The 20879-nt window shown below is 52.4% G+C and overlaps 2 protein-coding genes across 10 annotated transcripts in view; both read right to left on the bottom strand.

Moving 5' to 3' along the window:
- PPP5C (protein phosphatase 5 catalytic subunit) overlaps positions 1-7606 on the bottom strand; it is a 39086-nt gene extending 31480 nt beyond the window's left edge. Inside the window, exons 1-2 of the mRNA XM_003940266.4 lie at positions 7390-7606; positions 2045-2286 (exon numbers count right to left, since the gene is read on the bottom strand). Of these exons, the coding sequence (XP_003940315.1) occupies positions 2045-2286; positions 7390-7510 (363 nt within the window). The 5' untranslated portion in view covers positions 7511-7606. The remainder of the gene's footprint in view (positions 1-2044; positions 2287-7389) is intronic.
- A 4377-nt stretch (positions 7607-11983) lies between these two features.
- HIF3A (hypoxia inducible factor 3 subunit alpha) overlaps positions 11984-20879 on the bottom strand; it is a 44150-nt gene continuing 35254 nt past the window's right edge. For 7 of the 9 annotated variants that reach the window (XM_039466787.2, XM_039466790.2, XM_074386164.1 and 4 more), the window contains 2 exons: positions 19142-19223; positions 11984-14154 (listed from right to left, as the gene is read on the bottom strand). In XM_039466787.2, coding sequence (XP_039322721.1) covers positions 14057-14154; positions 19142-19223 — 180 coding nt within the window. In that variant the 3' untranslated portion in view covers positions 11984-14056. The other 2 variants (XM_074386167.1, XM_074386163.1) reach the window with 2 other exon arrangements.

Genomic DNA, 20879 nt, shown 5'->3' on the forward strand with positions numbered 1-20879 from the left:
GACACAGCTCAGACGTGGCACACCCGCAAGACGGCTGGAGCCGACCAGTCCAGCCTCAGGGAGTATGTGGGGATGGGCCCTAGACTGGGCCAGAGCCTTGAAAAGAGCCCCTGCTCCTTACCATGTGGAAAGAAGCTCCTGAAGCCCCACACAGGACGAAGACCCTGCCCTAAACCTGTCCTTGGGGCTCCTCTCTTCTGCCCCACTGTCTCCCCAGGGCCCCTTCCCACCTGGAGCCCTGCCCCAATCCAACACCGACTGTTCTTGGTTACTCATTACTGAGCCCTGCAGCCCCAGTGACCTTTACTCGACCACGTCATAACACCCACAGCCACCCAGGAGACGGCCACTCCTCTTGTCGCCATTTTCTAGATTAGACACCAAGAGACAACGAGGGAGGGGCTTGGCCAAGAATGGCTTGAGAGTCCAAGCTGGGAAGGACTCTGCTCTGCTGCCCCTGCCCCCACCCTCCTAGGTGCCACCCCAAATCCCCACGACATCTCTGTCCCCATCCTGACATGTGTCCCCTGGCCCCGTGCTTGGCTTAAGCCTTCACCTGGCCTGAAGGCCACCCTCCAATCAGGCCAGTAGCCAGCAGCCAGTCCAGCTGTCTGAGCTGGCTCCCACCAATGGCAGACTCGTGCTCTCAGCCCCCCACCAACTGCAGACTCTTCAGTTCTCAGCTCCTTGGTTGCCCCTCTCTACATGACAGAAACAGCTCTGAGTGTGATGGCTGCAACGGAAGGAGGAAGTGCCATGTGGGGGCAGGATAACAATCCACTCGGCACACACTGACCAAGCCCCTGTTGCACTAACCCAGCTTGCAGGCCAAGCACACAACCCCTTCTCACAAAGGGGACTCTGAAGTGGGAGAGAGAAGGCCCTGAGGGCCAGGCCTCCTGGGTTCGAATCCCAGCTCTGCTACTAACCAGGTGGGGGTCACTGGGCAGGTGACTTCACCCCTTGGGGGCCTCAGTTTCCTCATCTGTGCAACGGGAGTAATCTGTTTCCCCTTCCCAGGTTCCTGCGATGATTGAGCCAGTCTCCCTGAAGGAAGGTGCAGAGCATATCTGATGTGAAGGTGTGTGCTCGCTCTGCACGGCCTCATGCCGTCGGGATTATCATCAGGTGGGTGAGGGCACTAGCAAATTCTCACTGTGCCCTAGGTGCCCCCCTCATCAGCATATCACACATATCCCGTCTGCTGTCCCTGGCAGTGTATCGCCCTTCCTACTTTTTCTTTTCTTTTCATTTTTTGAGACAGGGTCTCACTGTGTCACCCAGGCTGGAGTGCAGTGGTGAGAGTATAGCTCACTGCAGCCTTGAGCTCCTGGGCTCAATTGATCCTCTTGCCTCAGCCTCCTGAGTAGCTGGGACTAAAGGTGTGCACCAGCATGCTTGGTTAATTTTTATATTTTTTGTAGAGATGAGGTCTCCTCCCTATGTGGCCCAGGCTTGTCTCAAACTCCTGGGCTGAAGCAATCCTCCCACCCCGGCCTGCCAAAGTCCTGGGATTACCGTCGAGAGCCACCACGCTGGAAAGCCCTATTTTCTGCAAAATGCAGATCGTCACCTGCAATTGTCTTGCTAACTTATTCAGTGGTGGGTCTTCTCCCTGCCCCTGAAAGATAAGCTCCACTAGAAGAAGGAAGGGTGTGTGGCTCCTGTCCAGCACTGGTATTAACAGCGACAATAAACAGCAGGTGAAGCATCACAGGACACCAACCCGTGTCGGACACTGGTCTACTCATGTGAAAGGCAGAAGCTCACTTTTCTTCACAGCTACCCTTGAGACTGACCCCTTGTTCTCCTCATTTCACAGATGTGGAAAGGAAGGCGCAGAGAAGCGGGGTAACTAGCCCAGGGTCACAAAGTGTGAGATGGCTGAGCACAGCTGTGGCCTGGGCCAGTGCCCCTCGGGCACTTGCTGGCTGAGTAAGTGGTGAGCAGAGGTGTGAACGGCCCCTCACACCCGCCCCACCCCAGCCAAGCCCTCGACATCCGCCTGGCTCAGACACCAGGCCTGGCCCACTCCCCAGCTCACCGTCTCGTAGTCTCGCAGCGCGGCCCGGAACTTGCCCAGCGCCATGTTGCTGGCAGCCCGACGGTAATAACCCTTGATGTACTTCTTGTCCAGCTCGATGGCCCGCGTGGCGTCTCCCAGTGCGTAGCCGTAGCACTCGGTGCGCAGGTAGGCCAGGCTGCGGTTGCCATAGTAGATGGCATTGTTGGGGTTCAGCTCGATGGCCTGGCTGTAGAACTTGATGGCGTTCTCGTAGTCCTTGGCTGTGGAGATGGAAAGAGGGATGAGGCAGTGCTCCGACCCCGTGAGGACAGGCCCTGGGCTGGGTGGTAGCCAGTCTCCCCACTCACAAATGGGGAAGCTGAGGGCCATGCTAAGCCCAGAGGCATCTCTACAGCCTGCCCCTCCTGCCCGTCCCAACGAACCTAGCTCAGGGCTTGTCCTGTCAGCCACAATCTCCAGGAGTGAACAGATTCCACATCCCCGCCCGCCCATTCCTCCAGCCCCAAGCGGGGCACTAGCAGCAGACTGAAGGAAGAGCACTTTGATAGGAAGAAGAGCAGATGCTGAGGCCCAGGGCCAGGTGGAAGCCCAGAGGGGGGCGACCCTTGTCTCAGGGCCAGTGAGAGCTAGGGTGGCTGGGTGGAGTGCGCAGGGGGAAGACAAGTGAGGCAGGGAGGCTGGTGGGACAGATCCCTGGGACCCGGGCAGCCACAGCGAGGCCCGGGCATGGATGTTCTAAGTGTGGAGTGACAGGATGTGACATCTGGCAAGGAGGAGAGGTCAGATTTTATCTGAGATGAGCTACAGCGGTGCTCAGTACAGCCTGACCTGTGGAATCCTCATCTCCACTTGAGTAAGGACCATCTGGTGCTCATTTTACAGATAAACCATGGAGGTCTTGTTCAAGGTCAAATGCCCTGTCTGCACCTGCAGAGCCAGGCTTGATTCCTCCCTCGTGCCCATTTGACAGGCAGGAGAGCCAAGGCTTGCACAGCCTTAGAGACTGGACTGCCACAGCCCCTGGGCTCTCCTGTGCCAGCCATGTCCACTCTCATTGTCACCATTAGGTAATGAGTGTGTCCCTCCAGAGCTGTGAGCCCCAGGAGGGCAGGGCCCGGGACTTCCCAGAAACAAGCAAGGGCAGAACCAGGCAGCCCAAATCTGACTGACCCTCCCTGGAATGCCAGTGCCTTCGAGGACTCCTTCAGGCCTCCTGGCTGTGGTCCAGAGGCTGCCCGGCCAGCATTCCTGCCAGGGAAGCTGTTACTCAAGTGGCACAGGGAGGGGAGCGTGGAGTCTCAGGGCCTGACACCTGGCTCTGCAGATCTCTAACACAAGGCCACAGGCAAACAGCCCCCTCTTTCTGAGCTCTGCCTCACTGGGTGGCTGTGAGGGTTTTATGAACTCGTGTAAGAAAACTGGCTGCAGCAAATGAAGCGATCAGAAGAAGTGAATGCATGAATGACTAAAGGGAGGAAGTGAACGGAATAAGAGGAAATGGGAGGAGCCTGTACTCCAGGGGTCGATCCACATGCCACATCCTGGCCCTATTCTATGCACTTTACTAACAGAAGCATATTTAAGCTTCAAGACATTCTCCATTTTAGATGTGAGGAAACAGAGGCACAGAGAGGTTAAGTCATTTGTCCACACATCACTGAGCAGGTAGAGGAAGACACAGGGTTTGAACTCAGGCAGCCTGAGCTCTCAACCATGACCTGCTTCCTCTGCACAAGCTCTTAAACCTGGAGTCTCTTAGGGGTTAAGCATAAGCTCCCACCCCCCATTTTACAGAAGTGGGGCACTGAGGTCTCGAGAGATGGGAAGAGAGTTGAAACACGTCCTTTGGAATCAGGCCTGAGACAGGGACCAGGCTCTGCCCCCAGCACTTCTGGAATAGACCTCAACTTACAGAGCAACCAGCCACAGTTGAGGGGACAGTCCTCTGAGCCCGGGACGGCTCTTCTCCTCAACAGGGCCAGGATGGCTCTGAGAGGAACCTGAACTTGGGAGCCAAGCACGTGTAGAGGAAGGGGAAATCCGGGCCCTGCTGCTCACACACTCTGACCTTGGGCGAGTGGTTTCGCTTCTCTGAGCCTTGCTTCCTTTATAAAACAAACAGGGCCACTCCTAGCCATCACCCAGCCCCTGGGGAGGATTAAACCCCATGGCTTACCTGGCTATCACAAGGCTCAAATTAAGGTGAGCTGTAATTATTCTTTTCATTGTTATTCCCACAGCCCTGGAGCCTGGGGCTCTGTGCCTGCTACTGCCTGCCAGACAGGAGGCGCCTGGGCCAGCAGGGCCGTTCTCCTCCTCCAGCTCAGTGCCAGGCCCCTCTGGCTGCTCCCCAGCCCCAGGACTCCTGAGAGCCTGGATCCCCGGTCCTGGGAGGCAACGGGCTCCTCCCAGCGGCTGCTGTGGCCCAGAATTCTGACCTGACCTCAGCAGCAACCCCGGTGCAGGCTGCTCCCATCCTAGGGAAGTCTACCTTCCACCCCTTCACCCAGCTGACAGGGAGCCTCGTCTGGACTCAACCCCCAAAGCCCGCCAGTCATTTCACTTTTTCTGCCAAGTCAGCCTCCCGAGCATCTCTCAGATCCAGCCACTCCCTTCTGACCCTCCAGTCCCACCCAGCCTTGGCCTGGCCTCTCCTGCCCGGGTTCCTGCCTCAGCCTCCACCTGACCTCGCAGCCTCCCGTCCTTCCCCCCCAGAGGAGTGTTCCTAAAGCACAAACCTGACCCTGTCTTTTCCTTACTCAGAACCTCCTGGGGCTCCCCCAGAGGCCCCACCCCCACCCCAGAAAGCCCTGACTCCTCCCTGCGACTCTTCTCTTCACAGTCTGTTCCCTGCAGCCTCATCATAACCTCCTCCTGCCCCTACACTGCAGCCCCCCTCATGGCCTCCATGCCAAGCTCCGCTTGCCTTTGGGACTTTGCCACCTTTTTTTTTTTTTTTTTTCCTGCCTGGAGTACCGTCCACCCTCTCTCCAGGCAGCCACTCTCACTTCCTCTCTGAAACACTTCTTGAATCTATTTCTGTCCCACCAGCCGGATTGGCGATCACCATCCCTCACCTGTCCACCAATCTAGTCTCCTTCCTGTCTTACCCTGGCATCCAGTATGTGCATGGCAGCCAGGGATCTTTTCTGAACGCTAATTGAACCATGTCACCCTGCTCTTAAAACCTCCCACGGCATCCACCACCCTCAGGACAACACACATGCTTCCCATTCTGTCTTCCAAGGCTCTGCCTCTGGCCTCATCTCTCACTGGCCCTACCTCCCTATCACTGCTGCCACCGGATCAAACTTCTCCACACTCTCCCTGGCTCTCTTCCAGGGCTCTATATCCTTTCCGCTCCCCTCACTCTTCCCACCCCCTCCCCTCCTCCCCCGCCTTCTCCAGGGTTTTGCTTCGGCAAGTCCCCTCTCTCATGCAGAATCAGTTCTCCATCTCTACCAGATTCTCTTCCATTTCTACAAAACACCCATCTTCCCCTGACACTGCACTCTTCTTACCACCCCCCTCCATTTCTCCACTCCCCTTCAGAACCAAAATACTCCAAACACTTGTTAACATTTGCTGTCTGCACTTCCTCCCCTCCCATTCACTCTTCAGCGCCCTCCTGGCTGCCACCACCCCCATCATTTCCCAACAACTGCTCCTGTCAACATCACCACCAGCATCCATGGACTCAAAGCCAATGGCCAGTGCTTGCCTTGGCAGCATCTGACTCAGGGCACCAGCTCTTTCTTCTAGACGCACTCTCTTCTCTCAGCCTTCCTGACACCTTTCCTGGCTTCCTTTCCACCTCACTAAGCGCTCCTCCTTAGCCTTCCCCACTTCTGCTCGGGTTCTGTCCTAAGTCCCCCCTCTAGACCCTCTTCCTAGATGATCTCATCCATTCCCAACCATAGTTTGATCATGCCCAAATTCTTCTCCAGCCCAGAGTGGCCCATCTCCTTACTCAATGTGTCCTCTTGTAGGGCCGGACACGGTAGCTCACGCCTGTAATCCCAGTACTTTGGGAGGCGGAGGCAGGCGAATCACCTGAGGTCAGGAGTTCAAGACCAGCCTGGCCAACATGGCGAAACCCTGTCTCTATTAAAAATACAAAAATTAGCCGGGCGTGGTGGTGTGCATCTATAATCCCAGCTACTAGGGAGGCTGAGGCAAGAGAATCGCTTGAACCTGAAAGGCAGAGGTTGCAGTGAGCCGAGATGGTGTCATTGCACTCCAGCCTGGGCAACAAGGGCGAAACAACATCTCAAAAAAAAAAAAAAAAAAAAAATCCAAACGAGTCTTTACAATGACTTAGGAGACCCTGCATGATCTAGCCTCTGTCCTAATCTCATCTTGTTATCAGTTTCCCCCTAACTAGCCAAAGCTCCAGCCATGCCAGCGTCCTTTCCTTCCCTACCCCAGGGCCTTTGCACAGTCCACTTTACCTTGAATATCCTTCCCAGTTCTCCCTCTCTGAGTTTCAGCTTAAATACCTTCTGCTCAGAAAGGCCTTCCCCCACCCCCCTCTATCTAAAGTAGCCTCCAGCCCTTACTCCCTACCTCAACACCTGGTTGGTTTGCTTTCAAAGCACTCATCACAATTTAAGTATTTTACTTAATTGTTTTTTTCATGTCTGATTCACCTGCAAAATTGCAAGCTAAGGACAGGGCCACATCCATCTCATTCACTGCTATATCCCCAGAGTCAAGGACAGTCCTTGGCACGTAACAGGCACTCAATAAACATTTGTTGAGTTAATGAATGAATGGGTGCCCCACATTTGACTATTTCTTAATATTCTAAGTGATACTATTCTTGGGGATCCCCAGTCCTACTCCCAAGGCCCCTACCATCACATTCCTTTTCCTTGGGTCACCCCAAATCTCCTACTTCCTTGCTCCCTCCCATCTAATGATCCATTCCCCCCCCCCACCGACGACTGCCTTCTCTATTGGGACTGTCCCTCCTCTACCCACTATTTGGCGGCACCCACCCTAGGGGTCCCCATTCGGTAGCGCCTTCACTCCCCCACCACATGTCACTGCCTGGTAGCGCCCTCTACAGGCCTCACGTTTGGTAGCGCCCTCATTTCGGTCCCCCTCTCACCCCACACTTGGTGGCGCACTCCTCGGTCTCCCCACTGAGTAGCACCCGCTCCGCACGCCACTCCTAGGTATCACTCTCCGAAGTCCCCTATGCCTCTCCTTCGTAACGCCATCCCGGGCCTCCCCACGCCCGGTCACTTGGTAGTGCCTGCCCCGCGCCTAGGCTGCCGCTCCGCGTTGCCATGGTTCCGCGCGGGCCCGGCACCCCTCGGCCTGGGCCGCTGTCCACCCTCCCTGCCTGCCGGGCGCACCTTTGAAGTAGTCATTGGCCTGCGTCTTGAGCTCCTCTGCCCGCTTCAGAGCGCCATCAGCCGGGGGTTCGTCCCGGGGGGGCTCAGCACACTCAGTCCGCTCGCCCTCCGCCATCGCCATGCCGCAAAGCGACCCCCACCCTGGCAACGGCCGCCAGCGGCACCCGGCCGAACCGTCGCGAAGGAGCGCCGGGTGGCCGCCGCCGCTGCCGCACAAGTGTCGTAAAGCGCGGGCCCTGAAGGCACCCTTCACGCGCCTGCGCAGGTCCCTCTCGCCATAGAGCGCGCGGAGGACAAGGTGACCAGAAGGTACCCAGACGGTACCCCTGGTAGAAGGAGCCAATAGCAAATGAGAGAAGGGTCGCGCGGGGAAACAGACCAGAGTGGCCTCTGCTCCCAAAGTTATCGTGTTCCAAGACTGTAAAAAGTTTCTCGGTTCTTAAAGTGGGATTTCTCCGCTGTCCTCTAGGGTTGGGGGGTGGGTTGTGAATGTCGCTGGTGGGTGTGGCTGCTTTGCAAGGCAGCGCCATGCCCTACGCAGAGCGGGCCCCGGGCGTCGAGCCCTATTGTCAACTACCTGTGTGACCTTGAACAAATCTTCCCCTCCTCTCTAGGGCCTCAGTTACCCATCTGAAAAATAGGTGGTTTCTCAAGCCAAAACAGATCCAACCTAGCGGGTCAGTGTTTTCGAGTTTTTAACTGAAAGCACTCTGGATTTCAAGTCCTGAGCAAGAACCGTAAGTGTGTTGCAGCATCTCCTTTCTCCCTGTGTTCAGCTTCCCAAATCCTACATTGTCAAACTCTCCTGTTAGTCTTTTTCCATGTTCTCTTGTCTGAGATCACAGCATTGATTGCATGCACTCTGCCTCCATCCAGTTTATTCTTCACATGGCAGCTAGGGGTTCCCCCCCACCCCACCCCATCCCACCCCCGACAGAGTCTCGAGCTCTGTTGCCCAGGCTGGACTGCAGTGGCGTGATCTCAGCTCACTGCAACCTCTGTCTCCCGGGTTCAAGTGATTCTCCTGCCTCAGCCTCCCAAGTGGCTGCGATTACAAGGCGCCTGCCACCATGCCCGGCTCATTTTTGTATTTTACTACATGTTGGCCAGGCTGGTCTGGAATTCCCAACCTCAAACTATCTGCCCGCCTCGACCTCCCAAAGTGCTAGGATTACAGGCGTGAGCTACCACGGCCGGTGGAGGGATCTTTCTAAGACATAAGACCATGACATACCCCTCGTTCCCAGCCTTCCACGGCCCTAGTACCCTTAGGAGAAAACCCAAATTCTTGATTAAGAGACCCTGAATAGTCTAACCTCAGGCAGCATCTCCAGATTCCACCCCTTCTGCAACCTCCACACACCATCCACCCTTCCTGTCTGTCCTTTCCAAGCCATCTTGCAGCGCTAAGTCCTGCAAGGCTATACTCTGGCTCCCCTCCTGGAAGCACAAGCTATTCCACTCCCAAAGCTCTTGTTAGTCTAACTCCATCTCTCCCACTGGCCCTAAGCACAACAATCACCCTAAAGGGTAGATATTAGCATTATCTCCATTTTACAGATGAAGTCACAGACTTGCAGCGGTCAACACATTGGACCAAGGTCACAGCAACATAAGAAGGTGACAGAGCCAGGATCAGGGATCCCAGCTAATTCCTGTGTCCTTATTTCCCACTTTTTTTTTTTTTTTTTTGAGATGGAGTCTCACTTTGTCGCCAGGCTGCAGTGCAGTGGTGTGATGTCAGCTCACAGCAACCTCCGCCTCCTGGGTTCAAGATTCTCCTGCCTCAGCCTACCGAGTAGCTGGGACTACAGGCACACGCCACCACGCCCAGCTAATTTTTGTATTTTTAGTAGAGATGAGGTTTCACCATGTTGGACAGGATGGTCTTGATCTCTTGACCTTGTGATCCTCCCTCCTCAGCCTCCCAAAGTGCTGAGATTATAGGCGTGAGCCACCGCACCCAGCCCCCTTACTTCCCACTCTACTGCCTCTGTATGTGCCAGAGCCTATCTTGGTGGGCTAGTAAATTTTTCTTTCGTTTCGTTGGGTTTGTTTTGTTTGTTTTTGGGTTGGGGGAAAAGGAGGCTGCCATAAAGGATTTGAATTCTGGCTTTGACCAGCTAAATCCTTTCCTGACTCTGTGACCTTGGGCAAGTGATCACCTCTTCTGAGCCTCAGTTTCAACCTCTATAAAGTGGGGATAATAATTATGCCCATCATATAGGATTAGAGAGTTTGATAACATGAGTACAGCATTTCCAAGAGAGCCTGACACGGAACAGTACTTTTATATTCACTCCATTACAAATACTCAAAGTGGGCTGGGCACAGTGGCTCACGTCTATAATTGCAGCACTTTGGGAAGCCGAGGTAGGCAGATCACTTGAGGTCAGGAGTTCAAGACCAGCCTGGCCAACATGGCAAAACCCCGTCTCTACCAAAAACACAAAATATTAGCCGGGCATGATGGTGTGTGCCTAAAGTCCCACTTACTAGGGAGGTTAAAGCAGGAGAATTGCTTGAACCCGGGAGGCAGAGGTTGCAGTGAGCCGAGATCGTGCCACTGCACTCCAGCCTGGGCTACAGAGTGAGACTCCATCTCAAAAAACAACAAACAAACAAACCGAACAAATACTCAGAGTCAGGCAGAGTACCTAGTGCTGTGATGGGACTTCCAAAGGGGGTTTTAGGGGGACTTTATTCAACTGGGGCAGGAAGGGAAGGCTTCCTGGAGTAGCTGGTACCTGAACCAGGATGTGAAATACAAGTAGGAGATAACCAAGTGAGGGGAGAGGGGAAGGGAGAGAGGCATTTAAGGCAGAAGGAACAGGACGTGCAAAGGCTTGAGAGTGGTTTTCTTCCTTAAAGAAATTCCTATGTGCAATCCTGTGGTGGGGGGGGCAGGGTATGAAAGTGACGTACCTGACAACAGACACATCCACCTGCACATGAATCTAGGGACACACACATGTTCACTTAACTATGGGGAATCACATCACACAGACACATATTGGTACCCAGAATTTCAGCATCAAAGAGTCTCACATATGTATAGAGAATCACATCATACAGACATATGCAGGTACAAAAAAAAAAAAAAAAATCACAGCACCTTCCACACTCAGAAGAAGAGAAACCCAAAGTAACCAGAAACACATATAAGGCAGAATCATTTCACCCAGATACTAATATGCATGTGTAGAAGGAATCACAACCCCCTGCAACACAGGTTCATGGAATGTCGTAGAGACCCACACACATACACAGAATGACAATGTGGGTACACAAGTGCATACACACACACACACACACACACACACACACACATACACACACAGAATCAGAAAGTAGCATGGGGCTGGCGTGGTGGCTCAAGCCTATAATCCTAGAACTTTGGGAGGCTGAGGCAGGAGGATCACTTGAACCCAGGAGTTTGAGACCAGTCTGGGCAACATGGCAAGGTTCCATCTCTACAAAAAATGAAAATAATTAGCTGGAGCTGGTGGCATGTGCCTGTAGTCCCAGCTACTGGGAAGTATGAGATGGGAGGACTGCTTGACCCCAGGAGGCTGCAGAGAGCTGTGATTGTACCACTGCACTCCAGCAGTGAGACCCTGTCTCCAAAGAAAGAAAGAAAGAAAGAAAAAAAAAAAAGGAAAGAAAGAAAGGGCTGGACACAATGGCTTATGCCTGCAATCCCAGTATTTTGGGAGGCTGAGACAGGCAGATCACCTGAAGTCAGGAGTTCAAGACCAGCCTGACCAACATGGTGAAACCCTGTCTCTACCAAAAATACAAAAATTAGCTGGGAATAGTGGCACATGTCTGTAATTCCAGCTACTCAGAAGGCTGAGGCAAGAGAATCGCTTGAACCTGGGTGGCAGAGGTTGCAGTGAGCTGAGATTGTGCCACTGCACTCCAGCCTGGGCAACAGAGGGAGATTCCATCTCAAAAAGAAAAAGAAAGAAAGAGAGTAACATGTATACCCAGCCACTCAGTGTACCCACACTCCCAGAGGAGATCCAAAAGATGAGTCAATACACAGAGCTCTGGTGCCTACCAAGGTGAGGTCTTTTTGGTGGTATAGAGACTGGTGAATTTTAGAGCCAGTGTGGCTGGTCCAGTCCCTAGCCCAGCACAATTCCCTCCATTTAGGGCCCACATCACCTCCTGTGGGAGGGAGGGAGGGGTGAGACTCCCCCGCATAGCACCAATCTGGACAGGCCACCCCCTCACAAAACAGAGCAAGCAGTGCCTTCCAAAAAGGGGGTAAATGGGGCTAAGGGGGGAGACCAAGAACAGCACCATTTGTGGAAAGAAAGCTGTGGGGTAAGGGAAGCACATAGATGGTGGCAGAGAGCTGAGGGGTCCTGGCCTCTCTCCCCAACCCGAAATATGCAGACAGCGCTGTGCCTGCATGTGTACCTGTGTAGCTGGAGACATCTTTGGATTGCAAGCCCCACAAAGGGTGAGGGAGCCCCAAGTGCCCCAAACATCTGGGGTAAAGTCAAGGTAAGCGCATGTCTGGCGGGCTGAGGTGGGAAGTGGAGGGGGTTCTAGGACACAGAAATTGTAGGCAAGGAGAATGGAGAGGCGTGAAGTCCAGGAGCAGCACTGCCTAGAGGGTAGGGGCCTGGAATGGGAAGACTTAAGACCGAAGGTTGAAACGAGTAAGCTCAGTGGGGTGGGAAGCTCAGAATATATTTAGGAGGGTGGGATCTGGAATTAGGGAGTTGTGGTTTTAAGATTCAGAACCAGGGGAATCTATAGGGCAAAGTCTAGACTCCAGAATCAGAAGCATTTGGAGGCTGAATTAATAGAACCAGAGGAATTTGGATCTGAAATCAAAGGCAGTTGGAAGCTGTGAGGCTTAAAAGCAGAGGAATTTATAGAATAAGGACTAGAATTAGAAAAAGCCTGGCTGTGCTCAGTGGTTCATGCCTGTAGTCCCAGCACTTTGGTGAGGCCAAGGAGGGAGAACTGCTTGAGCTCAGGAGTTTGAGACCAGCCTGGGCAACATGGTGAAACTCCGTCTCTATATTTTTTTTAAATAAATAAATAAATAAATAAAGCCTGAAGTCTGAGTTCTAGAATCAGAGAGATTCAGAAGCCATAAGATCTAGAATTAGGAGTTGAGGGTTGTAATATCTAAAACCAGGGAAATGTATAAGGCAAAGTCTGCTTTTAGAAGATACTGAAGGCTGAATTCTAGACCCTGGGTAATTTGGAGTCAGATCTTGAGTAAAGAGGAGTCTAGAAATTATGAAGTTTAGAGCCAAGGGAAATTACGGGATGAAGTCTAAAGTCAGAAGACACTTGTAAGTCAGTTCTAGAACCAGAGAAAATAGCAGATCACCAGGTGCTGAATCAGGACCCCGGAGGCAGCAAGGTCTAGAAGTTGTGCAGTCCAGAACTAGTGAGTGGAGCAGGTCATGAGGTTCAGAATCTAGGAGAACTAGAGCGTGATCTGGTTCCAGAACTGGTTATTACAAGATCAAGACAGGGCCAGGTGCAGTGGCTCAAGCCTGTAATCCCAGCACTTTGGGAGCCCAAGGCAGGTGGATCACTTGCAGTCAGGAGTTCAAGACCAGCCTGGACAACAAGTGAAATCCTGTCTCGACTAAAAATACAAAAATTAGTTAGGTGTGGTGGTATGCATCTGTAGTCCTGGCTATTTGGGAGGCTGAGGCAGGAGAATTACTTGAACCCAGGAGGCGAAGGCTGCAGTGAGCTGAAATCACACCACTGTACTCCAGCCTAGGTGACAGAGCAAGATTCCGTCTCAAAAAAAAAAAGGAAGAAGAAGGAGGAAGAGGAAGAGGAGGAGGAGGAGGACGAGGACGAGGACGAGGGGGAGAGGTCTAAATCAAACCATGCTGAAGGTTGTGTGGTCTAGAACCAGTGTAGGTCAGAGGTTGTAGAGTCCGGAATGGGAGCACGTTGCAGGTTGCATAGTTTAGAAGCAGAGGAAGTGGGAGAACCACAAATGAAGTCAGTGTCCAGGCAAAGCTGGGGGCAGCAGGAAGCCCAGAACGGAAGGGGCAGGCAGAGCTGATGGGCAGTATGGGGGGCTTTGGCCTCTATGGGAAGTTGCTGGGGGTAAGGTCTGGCCCAGAGCCTCCCCCTACTGACACCTGAGGAGGGGGGAAATATCAGAGTCCCACATTCTTACAGACCCCAGGCAATTCATTGTGATTAAAAACCATATTATGAAATAGACAAAAATAAAAATAATAATACAAGAAGGATAGAAGGAAACGTGATCACGGTCACCTGTGGATCATCATTCTCTCCAGAACCCGGAAACACAGACCCGACCCCCTCACCCTCCCCACCCCTAATTCCCCAAAATAAGCCAAGAGAGGCAGAGAAAGGGATAATGAGGTAACCAAGTATTGAGAACCCCAAATGAAATCCTGAGAGGAGGAGGAGGGGGCAGGGACCCCCTCCCAGAGGTCACTGAGCTGAGACCACCCCAAAGAGTCCCCAGATTGGGAGCAGGCAGAGGGGTGAAGGCTGAGGTAGGCCCGAGGTGGGCAAGGGGACACTTAGAGGAGAGGGGGGCCCTCTCCCGGCGCCCCCATCCTGTGCGTCGGCTGCCGGCTTGGAGTGTGGTTGAGGTCCTTTCTAGGGGAGGAGAAGGGAGACAGGGAGAGGAGCTGGCTCAGTCAGCCTGGCCCAAGCCTGCTGCTGGCTGGAAGTGGCCCTGGGGCTGGTCGGTGGCCCCGTCTGAGTACGGAGAGAGCAGTGAGGGACCCAGGCCTGCAAAGATGAAAGAGAAATGACAAATGAAAAGATGAAAGATAAATCAGTGGACAACCATAACCCCAACCCATCTTCCCTTCCTGGGAGTTAAAAGCCTGGGTGGCGAGGCAGGCCTGCCTGGATTCAAACAGTAGTGACATCTTGGGCATGTTCCACTCTCTGAACCTCTCCGGGATGTTCAGGGCTGCCGTGAAGAACCTGAGTCCAGAGCCAGATGCTCCCTAGCTGGAATCTAGGCATTGCTATTTATTTTCTGTGTGACCTGGGGCAGGTGACTTCACCTCTCCGTGCCTCAGTTTCCTCATCTGTAAGATGGGCTAATTACAGCACGTCCCTCTCAGGGCTGTAAAGAAGAATCGAGTAAATCCATGGAAGGTGCTCTGAACCATAACTAGTACTGGTGAGAGTACAGTTAAGTCAGCTGTTGTTACTTGGGAAACCAGGATACTCACACCTACTTCATTTATGAGAATTTACTCATTCAAAACATATTTGCTGTTGGGCACAGTGGTTCATGCCAATAATCCCAGCACTTTGGGAGGCTGAGGTGGGTGGACTGCTTGAACTCAGGAGTTCAAGACCAGCCTGGGAAACATGGCAAAAGCTCATCTCTACAAAACATACAAAAATTAGTCAGGCGTGATGGCACATGCCTGTAGTCCCAGCTACTTGTGGGGGCTGAAGTAGGAGGATCGCTTGAGCCCAGGAGGTTGAGGCTGCAGTGAACTGTGTTTGTGCCACTGCACTCCAGCCTGGGTGGCAAAGTGAGAACCTGCCTCAAAAACAACAAAAAACCCCAACACATTTACTGAGCATCTACTTTGTGTCAGGCACTGTGCCAGGTGCTGGCGACACGGCAGTGAACAGGATGGATGACACTCCCTGCCCCTGCCCTTGTGGGACGGACATTCCAGTGAGAAGCGCCAACTGGGTCAGGTACAGGAAGCTAGGCACAGTGCGAGTGCTTGAATCTTAGCTCCTCATTCACAAATATGTGTGGAGAGCCCCCTCTGTGCTCGGCCACCACCCACCCACGTGCACAAAGAAGAATACAGCAGGGACCAAGATAGCCCCGGCCCCGGCCATCGAAGGTCTCATATCCAAAGGAGAAGACAGACAGCAATTAAATGACCCAGAGGCCTGCGTAATTATATTATGGAGTGTTATAAGCCATGAGCATATGAAGTGAGGGAGGGCTTTGTGGAAGGAGTCATATTTGATCTGAGAGCTAAAGGATGTGGTAACATGGCACAGAACAGAGGGAAAAGTATTCCAGGCAGAAGGAGCAGGATATGCAAAGGCCCTGAGGCAGCCTCCTCCATTGTGACAACTTTAAAGCCATCACAATGTCCCACAGAGGCTCCATGCAGTCAACCCTCCCCTTTCTCTCCTCTCTGCTTCAGCTACATTGGTCTTGCTTTTCCCCAAATAAGACAGATACAGCCAGGCACAATCCCAGCACTTTGGGAGGCTTAGGCAGGAGGATCACTTGAGCCTAGGAGTTTGAGACCAGCCTACCCAACCTAACAAGACCTCTTTCTCTACAGAAATTAAAAAATTAGCCAGATGCGATGAAGTGCACTTGTAGTCCCAGCTACACGGGAGACTGAGATGGGAGGATCACTTGAGCCCAGGAGTTCAAGGCTGAAGTGAGCTGTGATTGCACCACTGTGCTCCAGTCTGGGCAACAGAGCAAGATACAGTTCCCTCACTCCCAAAAAGGCAGATACAGTCCCCGCCTAAGGGCCTTTGGACTTGCCATTCCCTTTGCCTGGGACACTCTTCCCCTGATATCAGGGCTCACTCCACGTCTTTGCTCAACTATCACCTTCTCAATGAAACCACCCTGATCATACTTCTTCTTTTTTTTTTTTTTTCTGAGACAGAGTCTTGCTCTGTCACCCAGTCTGGAGTGCAATGGCGCGATCTTGGCTCACTGCAACCTCTGTCTCCTGGGATCAAGCAATTCTCCTGTCTTAGCCTCCCGAGTCGCTGGGATTACAGGCGCCCACCATTGCACCTGGCTAATTTTTGTATTTTTGTACAGACAGGGTTTCACCATCTTGGCCAGGCTGCTCTTGAACTCCTGACCTTGTTATTCACCCACCTCAGCCTCCCAAAGTGCTGGGATTACAGGCGTGAGCCACTGCGCCTGCCAATTTTTGTATTTTTAGTAGAGATGGGGTTTCGCCATGTTGGCCAGGCTGGTTTTGAACTCCTGACCTCAAATGATCCGCCTGACTCAGCCTCCCAAAGTGGTGGGATTACAGGCATGAGTCACCACACCTGGCCTGTTTATTCGTTTAAATAGAGACAGGGGCCTGAGTGGTGGCTCATGCCTGTAAGCACTTTGGAAGATCAAGGTGAGTGGACTGCTTGAGCTCAGGAGTTCGAGACCAGCCTGAGCAACGTGGTGAAACCCTATCTCTATTAAAAATACAAAAACAAACAAACAAAAAGATAGCCAAGCGTGCTGATGCCCACCTGTGGTCCCAGCTACTCAGGAAGCTGAGGTGGGAGAATCGCTTGAGCCAAGAGACACAAAGGTTGCAGTGAGCTGAGAATGACAGAGCAAGAACCTGTCTCAAAAAAAAAAAAAGAGAAAGAGAAAGAAAATGAAAATGTGAAAATAAATAAATAGAGACAAGGTCTTGCTCTGTCACCCAGGTTGGAGTACAGTGGTGCAGTCACAGTTCACTGTAGCCTCGAACTCCTGGCCTTAAGCAATCCTCCCATCTCAGCCTCCCAAGAAACTAGGACAACAGGTGCATGCCACCACACCCACCTGGTTTTTAAAAATTTTTGGTAAAGACTGAGTCTCGCCATGTTTTCCAGGCTGGTCTCAAACTCCTGATTTCAAGTGATCCTCCCCTCCATCACCTCCCAAGGCATTGTGATTACAGGAATGAACCACTTGCCCAGCTCTCTTGGACTGTTTTTTTTTTTTGTTTTGTTTTTGTTTTTTTTTTTTGAGACAGGGTCTCACTCTGTTGCCCAGGCTGGAGTGCAGTGGCACCATCATAGCTCACTGCAGTCTTGAACTCCTAGGCTCAAGTGATCCTCCGAATTTAGCCTCCAGAGTAGCTAGGACTAAAGGCATGCACCACCACGCCCAGCCAATTCAAAAAAAGAAAAAAACTTAGGCCAGGTGCGGTGGCTCATACCTGTAATCTCATCACTTCGGGAGGCCAAGGTGGGTCAATCGCCTGAGGTCAGGAGTTTAAGACCAGTCTGGCCAACATGGCAAAACCCCATCTCTACTAAAAATACAAAAATTAGCCAGGTGTGGTAGCACGTGCCTACTCGGGAGGCTGAGGCAGGAGAATAGCTTGAACTCAGGGGAAGGTTGCATTGAGCTGAGATTGCGCCAGTGCACTCCAGCTTGTGTGACAGGGCATGACTCCATCTCAAAAAAAAAAAAAGTTTTTTTTTAAAGTAGAGACAAGGTCTTGCTATACTGCCCAGGCTGGTCTCAAGCTTCTAGCCTCAAGCGATCCTCCCACTTTTGACTCCCAAAATGCTGGGATTACAGGCATGAGCCACCGTGCCCAGCCTCCCTCTTACACTCTTTCTCATATTTCTTTCTTTCTTTCTTTCTTTTTTTTTTTTTTTTTTTTGAGACATTGTTTCATTCTTGTTGTCCAGGTTGCAGTGCAATGGTGCGATCTTGGCTCACTGCAACCTCCACCTCCCGGTTCAAGCAATTCTCCTGCCTCAGCCTCCCAGATAGCTGGGCTTACAGGCACGCGCCACCATGCACAGCTAATTTTGTATTTTTCGTAGAGACGGGGTTTCTCATGTTGGTCAGGCTGGTCTCAAACTCTCAATCTCAGGTGATCCACCGACCTCAGCCTCCCAAAGTGCTGGGATTACAGGTGTGAGGCACTGTGCCTGGCTCTTATACTGGTTTCTTTGTTACGGTCTGTCTCCTGCACTAGAATGTCAGCTACACAAGGGCAGAGATTTCTATGCATTTTGTTCACAACATGTCCCCAGCCCTTATAACTATGCCTGGTGCTTACTGCATGCTCTCTAAATATTTGTAAACACATGAAGGAAATAATAAACTGAAAGACAGTGACTATGGCTGAAACAGAGCACAGTGTGGTCCAAGATGTAGCAGAGACCAGACCCTGCAGGGATCTAAGTTCAAGTGAGGAGCTTGATCTTTCTTTGAAGGGCACTAGGGAGCCATGGAAGGGCTTTGAGCAGAGGAGGGCCAGGCTCAGATTCAGGCTCTGAAAAGATTCCTCTGGCTGATACATGGAGGTTTCAAGTGAAGCAATGGCTTTTGAGAGTTGCACTATAAAATGATAGCTTGTCTCATGTTCTGTGCAGGGGCTGTGGGAAACACCATCACCACGATAGCAGACATTTCCGTTAAAACTTTTTGTTTACATCTAAAAACACTTTTAGGTTGGGTGCAGTGGCTCACACTTGTAATCCTAGCGCTTTAGGAGGCTGAGGCAGGCAGATCACCTGAGGTCAGGAGCTCGAGACCAGCCTGGCCAACATGGCGAAATCCTGTCTCTACTAAAAGTACAAAAATTAGCCGGGCGTGGTGGTGCACACCTATGATCCCAACTACCTGAGAGGCTGAGGCAGGAGAATCACTGGAACCCAGGAGGTGGAAGTTGCTGTGAGCTGAAATTGTACCACTGCATTCCGGCCTGGGCGACAGAGCAAGCCTTTGTCTCAAAAATAAATAAATAAATAAATAATAATAAAGTGTGATCATGGGCATGTAGGCTCCAGAGATCTAGTCTCGGGCCGGGGCTTGGCTTCCACCCCAAAGGGCAGCCTTAGAGAGCCCCTGCCTCCCTTAGGGTCTCTCTTACCCCTTCCTCCACAGTGCCCATGAGAAGAGAGAAGAGACAGGAGCTGCCATTTCCACCAAGGTCATCTCCAAGCACTGATAGTCCCCCAGTACCTTTGGAAAGGCCCCAGCCCTCTTATACCCCCCAGGGGAGAGGGTGCTACTCACCCAGGGGCTCATTCAGGTCCAGGAGAGGGGGGCTGGGGTCCTGCAGGCTCCCTGGGGCTGGTCCTCCTGTCAGAAGGACACTCTGTGGGAGAGAGAGACAAAACCACCACCACCATCATTATCATCATCAGTATCCACGCCACAGCTGGGCGTGGTGGCTGTGATCCCAGCACTTTGGGAGGCTGAGGTGGGAGGATCGCTTAAGCCCAGAAGTTTGAGACCAGCCTGGGCAAGACAGTGAGATCTCATCTTTGCCAACAATTTAAAAATTAGCTGGGTGTGGTGGCATGTGCCTGTAGTCCCAGTTACTTAGGAGGCTGAGGTGAGAGGATTCTGTGAGACCAGGAGTTTGAGGTTACAGTGAGCTATGATAGTGTCATTGCATTCCAGTCCGGGTGACAGAGACCCTATCTCTAAAAAAAAAAAAAAATAACAAAAATAAAATAAAATAAAAAATAAGGCCAAGCATAGTGGCTCATGCCTGTAATTCTAGTGCTTTGGGAGGCCAAGGTGGGAGGATCACTTGAGGTCAGGAGTCTGAAATCAGCCTGGGCAACATAATGAGACCCTATCTCTACAAAAAAAAATTAAAAATGAAAGAAGCCGGGCACAGTGGCTCATGCCTGTAATCCCAGCACTTTGGGAGGCTGAGGTGGGCAGATCATTGGAGGTCAGTTGTTCAAGACCAGCCTGGCCAACATGGTGAAACCCCATCTCTACTAAAAATACAAAAATTAGCAGGGTTTGATGGTGCATGCCTGTAATCCCAGCTACTTGGGAGGCTGAGGCAGGGGAATTGCTTCAACCTGGGAGGAGGACGTTGTAGTGAGCCAAGATCATGTCACTGCACTCCAGCCTGGATGACAGAGTGAGACTCCATTGAAAGAAAGGGGGAGAGAGGAGAGGGGAGAGGGGAGAGGGGAGAGGGGAGGAGGAGGAGAGAGGAGAGGGGAGGAGGAGGAGAGAGGAGAGGGGGGAGGGGAGAAGGGAGGGGGAGGGGGAGAGGGGAGAGGGGAGGAAAGGGGAGAAGGAAGAGGGGAGAGGGGAGAGGGGAGAAAAAAGAGAGAAGAGAAGAAGAGAGAAGAGAGAAAGAAGAAAGAAAAGTGAGAGAAAGAAAAGAAAGGGAGGGAAGGAGAGAGGGAGTGAGGGACAGAAGGAAAGAAGGGAAGAAGGGAGGAAGGCAGGGAGGGAGGAGGGGAGGAAGGGAGGAAGGAGGGAGGGAGGGAGGAAGGGAGGAAGGAGGGAGGGAGGGAGGAAGGGAGGAAGGAGGGAGGGAGGGAGGGAGGAAGGGAGGAAGGAGGGAGGGAGGGAGGGAGGGAGAGAGGGAGGAGGGGAGGAAGGGAGGAAGGAGGGAGGGAGGGAGGGAGGAAGGGAGGAAGGGAGGGAAGGAAGGAAGATCCAGAGACAAGATGGTGCAGTGGTTAAGGGCTGCTGAGGTCCAGTGGCCACCTGTCAGGGGTGTGCCTTTGGGTCAGTCCCTGTCCAGTCATCCTACCTGTGTTCCTCCAGAGCCTCGTTCCCCCTTCTCCTTCTTCCTCCCTGCCCAAGGACCTGTGCACAGGGACTGTAACAGCCTGCAACTTTGCTCCATGCGTTCCTGTTGGTAAGCTCACAGGAGATACCAGCAGGTGGGGTATTTATGCTTCTCTGTGAGTTGGTGCTGTCCCTCCATGGAAGGTTTCAGCACGAATTAGCTGGACGCCACCTGCTGCAGGATCCGGTGACCTTCAGGCCAGGG

This window comes from Saimiri boliviensis, chromosome 14 (assembly GCF_048565385.1).
Source record: "Saimiri boliviensis isolate mSaiBol1 chromosome 14, mSaiBol1.pri, whole genome shotgun sequence".
Taxonomy (NCBI): Eukaryota; Metazoa; Chordata; class Mammalia; order Primates; family Cebidae; genus Saimiri; species Saimiri boliviensis.